An 8,106-nucleotide genomic window follows, 5' to 3' on the forward strand; every position below is an offset into this window, starting at 1 on the left:
CACCTTCTCACTACAGGTCCTAGACCTGATCGAGGTGCTGGTGACCAAGCAGCCTGAGAACCCCCTGGTTCTGGAGCTGCTCGAGCCGCTGCTGCTCGTCATCCGGCGGAGCATGCGCAGCAACAGCAGCGCCAAGCAGGAGCAGGACCTGCTGCACAAGACGGCCCGCATCTTCACGTGAGGGCGGCAGGGTGGGCCCGGACAGCCGGGCCGGGGGGCTCCCGGAGCGAAGGGGTGGGAGCCAGGGGCCCGCATCACTCAGGAGCCTACATCACTCAGGAGCCTTCACCCATGTGTTCCTGCAGTGCTTAGCACAGGGCCCCCAGTCCCATCGATGCCCTCAGGGTCACTGTAGTTGGGAAAGCAGACTTGGTGCCCAGTTGTGACAGGCTGGGGCTGTGGCAGCGAGTGGACGGGAGACGGGACACCTAACCCAGTCTTGAGGGACTGGGGAAGGCATCCTGGGAGAGGTGTCAGCAGTGCTGGGGGCCGTGGAGCTCGCTCATCCACCCAGAGACCACAGGCAGAACAGGAAGACGTGTCTAACACAGAACATAAGCAGCTTGTGGCCTGGCCGACCTCAGTGTTGAGGGGCCACAGAGGCCTTTGCAGCAAGAGCAGACGTGGGGTGAGGCAGGGTGGGCGCAGCTGGAGCAGGGAGCCCAGCCACGGAGACATAGATAGCAGGTAGAGTCCTGCTTGCTGGGGAAGGGTGGGGGAGGGCAGTGTGGAGACAAAGGCCTGACAAGAACTTGAGACGGGGGCGTGCCCCCAGTGCCCTCACCTCACCGGCCCAGGTCACACTTTCTCAGCTCGGTCTTTGCTCAGACACACAGTGTCCTGAGCACACAGACCCTGGTTTTGCTTTACAAAGGGCCCGGAAGCCACTGTCCCCATGGGGCTGAGGACCACATTGGGGTGTTAGGGTGTCACCCAGGGAGCCAGTTTCCCTCTGGCTTCTCCTCGGTAGATCTGTGTGTGGCCCCGGGCCTCCCCCCGCAGCCTCAGTCAGACCCTGTCTTTAGGGGTCTGTTTTCCCACCTGTGAAGTGGGGCTCGGGTCTGCTGGGGTGGGGGGACGTTGTGACCAGCTCTGCCCCTGCCCCCCGCAGGCATCACCTGTGCCGCTCCCGGCATTACTGCCGCACGGCAGGCGACCGCGTGGAGACTCTGTACGCCCGGCTGGAGCGGCTGGTGCAGCAGGCCGGCCAGCAGGCTGACTCCTCCGTCGCCCTGTACCACTTCAACGCCTCCCTCTACCTGCTCCGTGTCCTGAGGGGCAGCACCATGGACAAGCCCGCCCGCAAGGCCCAGAAGAAGGAGAAAGCCAGCAAAGACGCCAGCTCACAGCCCCAGGGCCCAGAGGTGAGCAGACCTGGCCTGGGGAGGCTCGGCCTGAAAGCCCAGCGCCACTAGATGGGAGCGCGTCCCAGGAGGCGGTGGGGCAGCCAGCCTACCTGTTTCCTTCCCTGGGACCCAGCCTTCAACCGTCTGTAGGCAGCCCAGGCTGGGCTCCCGTGCCAGGCCCCACTCCGGCATCACACTAGCTCTCTCCCTTGCGCAGGCTGCTAGCTGCCTGGACTTGAGCCTTGTGACCCCGATTTACTCGTCAGCACTGAGCTCCTTCCTGACCAAGCGCAACAGCCCCCTCACGGTCCCCATGTTCCTCAGCCTCTTTTCCAGGCACCCGGTGAGTATCGGGTGCGGCCGCCCCTTGGGCCGCTGTTGGGCCCCGTCCTCACTGCCCACCATTTCCTCCACAGATGCTCTGTAAGAGCCTGCTCCCCATCGTGGTCGAGCATGTGACGAGCCACACGCGGCCCCGCCATCAGGTAAGGCCTTCCCGGACCCCAGCCCCAGGTTTGTGTGAATACCCGCTTGACTTCCGTCTTTGTTGGCTGTTTGAGAGGCTCAGAACGCTGCCCTGGGGGACAGGGTGGGGTGAGCCTGCCCCTCCAACCTGGCCAGTCCCCTCAACCGCACCACTGTAGGCCCAGAGTAAGTGGACATGGGGGGACACTTCCCACATGGCCTGAGTCCTCCGGCTCCTCAGAGGTCACGCCCTGGCCTGACGGGTATGCCTGGGGGTCAGGGTAGGAAGAGGGGGCTGGAGAAAGATGTCCCGAGTTAGTAGAGGGCCAGGAACCGTGTGCAGCTGACAGCCCTGCTGCCCCCCCTCGGCCTCAGGTCTCCCCACTACCTGAGACGAGCAGGTGGGAGCAGGCGATGGTGACAGCTGAGCCCAGAGCTTCAGTGATGACCCAGGCGGGCTGTGCTGGGCGCAGCAGGCAGCCCCGCCCGTGCCCCTTCTTCAGGCTCCTGGAGCTCATGGGGGTCGCCCAGCGTGCCAAGGCTCCTGGTGACCACATTGCCCCTACCCCAGGTCCAGGCCTGCCTGCTGCTCCAGAAGACCCTGCCCACACGGGAGCTACGCGTGTGCTTTAAGGACCCAGAGTGGAAGCAGCTGATGGGCCAGACCCTGGGGAAGGTCACCGAGGTAACAGCCCTGCACTCGCCTCCCCTACCAGCCGGCTGTGGTCCTCGGGAACCCAGGGGTGAGGGTTGCTGGACCCTGTGCCTCGGGGTGGATTTGGGGTTCCCCCAGGAGATGTTTCTTCCCTGGGGACCCTAGTCTCTCACATGGGAGACGAGCTTCGGGCAGCTCTCCAGAGTGGCTCAGCCCAGCCACCTTCTCCCCCAGATCCTGCGGACGCTGGGCGAGGCTGAGACCAAGTCAGGGCACCAGAAGGATCTGGCGGCCTTGGAGCTGCTCAACACTCTGTTCAGGAATTTCCATCATGAGGTGAGCGCTGGGCACAGCAGGAGGTCGCCAGGCGGGCAGAGCACACAGTCTGAGCAGAGGCTGGGGGGCAGGTGGGAAGCCATTTGGGAAAGGGTCTGGATGCCAGGATGAGAAAACTGGGCTTTATTTATTTGAGGCGGGCTAGTGCTATACAGAGAAGGCAATGGCACCCCACTCCAATACTCTTGCCTGGAAAATCCCATGGATGGAGGAGCCCGGAAGGCTGCAGTCCATGGGGTCGCTGAGGGTCAGACACGACTGAGCAACTTCATTTTCACTTGCATGCATTGGAGAAGGAAATGGCAACCCAGTCCAGTGTTGTTGCCTGGAGAATCCCAGGGACGGGGGAGCCTGGTGGGCTGCCGTCTGTGGGGTCGCAGAGTCGGACGCGACTGAAGCGACTTAGCAGCAGCAGCAGTGCTATAACCTGTGCTTGGCCAGGGTAGGGTGAGCTGGTGTGCTGGTGCCGTGCTCCAGTGAGAAAGCTGAGAAGGGGCTGGGAGGGCTGGCGACCACGGGAAGACGCTGTTAGGTGGGAACCCAGGCTCCCAGACTTGCAGAGATGGAGCTGGGGTATGGCATGTGAGATGTGTGAGGACCACGGGGCGGCAGTGGGCAAATCTCTGGTTCCCCTAGTCTGGCCCAGAGGGAAAGGTGTGGGGGTCCTTGGCGTAGACACTGATCAAAGCCCCAGTGCTCTAGCTTCCAGGAAGGTGCCGCGGGGGCAGGTGCTGAGCAGCAGGCAGGCAGATCCCGAAAAGCCACACCCAGAGTGATAGCAAAAAGCCAGGAGAGGGACCGTTCTGGAAGCCAGTGGCTTTCAAAAACACCCCACTCAGTACGTGACAGGGAAGGAGAGATGGGAAAAGGGCCTTTGGCAACCCGAAGGTCACTGGGTGGTGCCCCCTGAGGTGGGTGGGCTTTGGGCCATGGGAAGAGAGAACAGACTTGGCTCCTGGGACCCTTTTTTCTCCCCAAGGTGAGAGAGGCTAGGGAGGCACAGGCTAAAGGGCTGGCTGAGGGGCCACAAAGTGGTGGGTGAGGGTGGGAGGGATGGGGACCGGGATCTGGGGAGAGGCCACGTCTCTGGTCCCCACTGCAGCCACAGCCTTGCCCGCCTCTCTGCAGAAGCTGATCATGGACCTGACCGCCGTCCTGGGCGTGCTGCAGAGCCAGCAGCCAAGGCTGCAGCAGAGGCTACAGCAGGGGGAGCACTCGGCCGGGTCCAGCCGCCTCCACGACCTCTACTGGCAGGCCATGAAGTTCCTCGGAGTCCAGTACGTTTCAGGGAGGGCGGGTGCTGGAAAGACCCCCGTGTCGCGTGCGTTCTGATGTCCTCTCACCCATCGTGGGAGCTTTAGGCAGCTTGAGGACGACAGAGGCGCAGGTCACCCCTGCCCGGGCCACAAGTTTCCTTACTCTGCTCACTTCCCCCCAGGCGCCCCAAGTCAGAGAAGGATACCAAGGAGGCCCCTCAGGCCACACAGCAGAGCCCCGTTAGCATGAAGCGGAAGAAAAAGGGCTTCTTGCCAGAGACCAAGAAGCGCAAGAAACATAAGCCTGAGGCCACCACGCAGGAGGCGGCGGCGGCCAAGCCCGACGCCGCCAGTGGGGACCAGCCCCCCAGCGCCGGCAAGAAGAAGAAGAAGAAGAAGAAGATGAAGAAGACCAAGTCCCCAGCACTGTCCCAGATGAATGGGACACCTGCTGCCAAGAGTCCAACCCCAGAGCCCCCTGCCGTGAGCCCCAGCACCCCAACCAAGACCCCAAAGCCACAGAAGAAAACCCAGAAGCTGGCCCAGGTAAACGAAGCCACTCCCCTGCCTCATCAATCCCCCGAGGAGCCAGCTGCCAAAAAACGTCAGAAGAAGCTACCCCAGAAGGGAGTTTCAGGCAAGTCACCACAGTCCGCGCTGCCTCGGAAAAAGGCCAGGTTGTCCTTGGCCATCAGGAGCCCCAGCCTCCTCCAGAGCGGGGCCAAGAAGGTACAGCTGAGGAAGGCGAAAAAGCTCTGAGTGCCCCCCTCCACCCTGTTGTGCTCAGTCCTGACTCCTTGCAATCCCATGGACTGTAGCCTGCCAGGCTGCTTCTATCCATGGGATTTTACAGGCTAGAATACTGGAGTGGGTTGCAGTCATTCCCTTCTCCAGGGGATCTTCCCGACCCAGGGATCAAACCCGCAGCTCCTGCCTTGCAGGCAGATTCTTTACCCACTTCATCACCCTAGAGACTTTTTTTCACCATGATTTTAATAAACCAGCTACTGTCTAAGGTTCCACCTTCTATGCTGGGGGTAGTGGGTCTGCTGCAGCAGGCATGGCCTGAGAGACCCCAGCCCTAAGCTGGGCCCTGCTGCTGCTCTCAAGCCCAGAACACCCTTGGGACCTTGGCTCCCAGATGCTGTGGGCCAGGCTCAGGGCTCTGGTGTCTTTGTGGGTTGGGTACAAGTGTGACCACACCCCTTGCCCCTCATCCCCACCCCTCAGGCTGCTTTGCTGCAGGAGCCACCAGGGCATGACTTAAATAGCTTTATTTCTTCATTTACAAGAGGAATATATTTGGCTTCTCTCTTAAGACTCTGAGATTCACAATCAGCAGCTCTAAAAAATAAAGGAGCAGTTTGGCTTCCGGAAGGAAGAGGAAGCAGCACTTGGACCTGGTTCTTGTACAACAAGAAAACATTGCTGGCGCCCCGGGCTGAGGCTGGGGCAGGAGTGGAGGCCAGGCTGGTCTTCGGGGGAATCCCACCCCCTGGTTAAGCCCCCCTCCCAGGGTACCCCAGAGCTTGGTGGGGAGTGGGGTGCTCCACCAACTTACCCACCCCTGAAGCCACGCCAACCAGAAACTGAGCAGGGAGCACTATGCTGGCTGGCTCTTGGGGTCTCCTGCCAGCCCCACAGGGCCCACCAGACCAGAACCACCTTGATGTGGTGGGGAGTGTGTGGCGCAGAGGGGACAAGCGGTGGTGGGGGCGTGGGGGGGTCTGATGTGAAGTTGGCAGCTGTACCCTGGTGTGTGGCTGCAGGGGTGGGGGTCTCAGCCACATGGAAATGTGTGAACTGAGCGGCTGACGTGCACAGGGAGGTGACTCTTGACTGCTGGCCTCTCCCGATGCACCTTAGCCTCCACCAGGCTCTTCCCAGCGACAGGAAGCTTGGAGGATGGCCGCTTCCTCTGGCAGCCAGAGCCCTGGCTCCTGCCCCACAGATTCTGGGAATACTCCCCTGGGCGCTGCCCCTGGAAGGGGTCCAGCCTCGGGGCAGGAGTCAGTTCCTGGCATCTGTGGGGATGGTCAGGCAGAGGATGGACAGTGGGGGGTGCTTCGGTGGATCCAAGGAGCCCTCTAGGGACAGGGAACCCCCAAAGGTCTCAAGCATGGGGCACAGGTGGTATGTCGCTGCCACCAGGGCCTTCACTCCCGGTGATGCCAGCTTCCTGTCAGCCCAGTCCCCGACCTGGGAGACCTGACAGCCAGCCCAAGGTACAGACCAGTGTCCTCCAGAGTGACCAGCCAGGCTGGGAAGCGCCAGCAGCTTGGGTGCCCAGCTCTTGCCAGGTTGAGTTCAGTGTCCTCAAGGTCAGAGGTCCTCACCCACCCGGCCCTTGGGGAGCCAGAAGTGCCGCCCTGAGGCCTGGACCCCCTCCTTTCCGTGTAGTCCAGGGGCTGTTGGGTCTTCAAAGCTGCAGCCAGCACCTTGCCCAGCAAGCTGTATGGGAAAGTCCAGCCTCCTGGCCCCAGGGTCTGGGGAGGGCAAAGACGGCCCCAGGATCACATAAGCTGGGGACAGGCCAGCCTCTCCCCACGCACCCATAGGGGGCTGTCTTCCTCTGGGACCCCAGGGCCCCTGTGCTCCAGACTGGGGCCTGAGGGCAGCCTGTCCCAGGGCATGGCTCCAGCAGACAAAGCCTTCCAGGTTAGTTGAGGGCACAGCTTCTTGGAGCCACTGCCACTCAGCAGTCCCAGACCAGAGCCGGTGGGTGCCCTGCTGTGGGTCACAAGGAAAGCTTCGGGACAGCCTGGCAGGGCCAGGGTGCCGGGGGACACCTCCCAGACTAGGCAGGAGTCTGGGTCCATTATCCCAGCAGCACCTGGAGGGAGGGGGTCAGAGGTCAGGTGCAACGCCCAATCCAGGGCTCCCCTCCGGATCCTCCCGGTGGCAGGGACAGAGCAGATCTGCCACGGCCAAGGTGTGGGGGCAGCGACCTTGGATTTTCCTCTGCTGGGAAGCTGAGGCCCCCCGAGGCCAGGCCCAGAGGAAGGTCCAGTAGGAGTTGGGCTCTGGCACCTCCAGGAGGATTTGGGAGGATGGAATCCAGAACAGCAGGGAGTTCCTGGCCAGTCCGCACCCTGACCTGTGCCCCTAGCCCTTCTGAGGAAGGAAGGGGGAGCTGATTTACTGGAAGAGGGAGCCTGTCCGCCCCCTCATCCCGTGGGTCTACCGGTCAATCCAGGCAACATTACTGGAGGAAGAGGACCAGTCCCGGGGCTGGGATGTGCTCAGGCAGGAGGTGACTCACAGGGAGTCTAGAACATCCCTCTGCACGGCTCCCCATTCTGAGATCCCCACCCCTTCCCTCCTGCAAGAAGCGCCCCCAACACCCACCCAGCCCGCACTCACTGCCTCAGACTTTCATGGATGTAGGAGGCATCACCAGCTGGTTCACCCTGGGGGAGAGACGGGCGGGGGTCAAGGTGGCACATCAGCGGGGGCCGGGCCCGGGCACTGCTCTGGAGCATCGCATCGCGGGAGCCGGCGGGCCGGACGTGCTGGGCAGGGACCTCGTCAGCCCCAGGGGGAGGTGGGAGAGCCCAGGAGTAGGGAGAGGGGGGAGAGAGAGGGGAGTAAAGAGGAGAGGAGAAAGAAGTCAGACGATGAGAGGAAAACGAAGGAGCAGAGTCCCAGCCCTGAAAACCATTCATTTCAGAGAAACACTCTGTCTAGACCCACCACACAAACCCCGGTGCCACCGTGGGCTCCCACTAGTGATGCAGGCCGCACCTCTTGGAGCGGGGACCTCGTCGGCCAGGTGAACCCACCCACTCACCCTGTCACAGCCGCAGTAGGCCCACCCCCACCCACGCTGCCAACTCACTGCTGCTCAGCCTTGGCACGGTCGCTGAGGAAGAAGAGCGCGGTGGCCAGGAAGAACATGCCACCCAGGACCACAACGAAGGGGCAGAGCATGAGGGCATAGCCCAGGCTCAGGAACTCCCAGAGTGGGGAGTCCTTGGTGCTCTGGCGAATCAGGTCGGAGATCTGGGGGGTGGGGGAGCCAGTGGATGTCAGGGCGGGGCCACCTCCC

At 62.4% G+C, this 8,106-nt stretch overlaps 2 protein-coding genes across 2 annotated transcripts in view; one reads left to right on the top strand and one right to left on the bottom strand.

The window, feature by feature from the left end:
• Positions 1 to 5,449, top strand: part of MYBBP1A (MYB binding protein (P160) 1a) — a 15,305-nt gene extending 9,856 nt beyond the window's left edge. Inside the window, exons 19-26 of the mRNA XM_010847452.1 lie at positions 17 to 177; positions 1,112 to 1,364; positions 1,564 to 1,689; positions 1,763 to 1,831; positions 2,383 to 2,496; positions 2,701 to 2,802; positions 3,931 to 4,079; positions 4,241 to 5,449. Of these exons, the coding sequence (XP_010845754.1) occupies positions 17 to 177; positions 1,112 to 1,364; positions 1,564 to 1,689; positions 1,763 to 1,831; positions 2,383 to 2,496; positions 2,701 to 2,802; positions 3,931 to 4,079; positions 4,241 to 4,817 (1,551 nt within the window). The 3' untranslated portion in view covers positions 4,818 to 5,449. The remainder of the gene's footprint in view (positions 1 to 16; positions 178 to 1,111; positions 1,365 to 1,563; positions 1,690 to 1,762; positions 1,832 to 2,382; positions 2,497 to 2,700; positions 2,803 to 3,930; positions 4,080 to 4,240) is intronic.
• The window catches only part of SPNS2 (spinster homolog 2 (Drosophila)), a 40,648-nt gene continuing 37,855 nt past the window's right edge, over positions 5,314 to 8,106 (bottom strand). Inside the window, exons 13-15 of the mRNA XM_010847515.1 lie at positions 7,897 to 8,060; positions 7,422 to 7,468; positions 5,314 to 6,891 (exon numbers count right to left, since the gene is read on the bottom strand). Coding sequence (XP_010845817.1) covers positions 7,426 to 7,468; positions 7,897 to 8,060 — 207 coding nt within the window. The 3' untranslated portion in view covers positions 5,314 to 6,891; positions 7,422 to 7,425. The remainder of the gene's footprint in view (positions 6,892 to 7,421; positions 7,469 to 7,896; positions 8,061 to 8,106) is intronic.

Source organism: Bison bison, unplaced genomic scaffold, assembly GCF_000754665.1.
Source record: "Bison bison bison isolate TAMUID 2011002044 unplaced genomic scaffold, Bison_UMD1.0 scf7180017864249, whole genome shotgun sequence".
NCBI classification, from domain to species: Eukaryota; Metazoa; Chordata; class Mammalia; order Artiodactyla; family Bovidae; genus Bison; species Bison bison.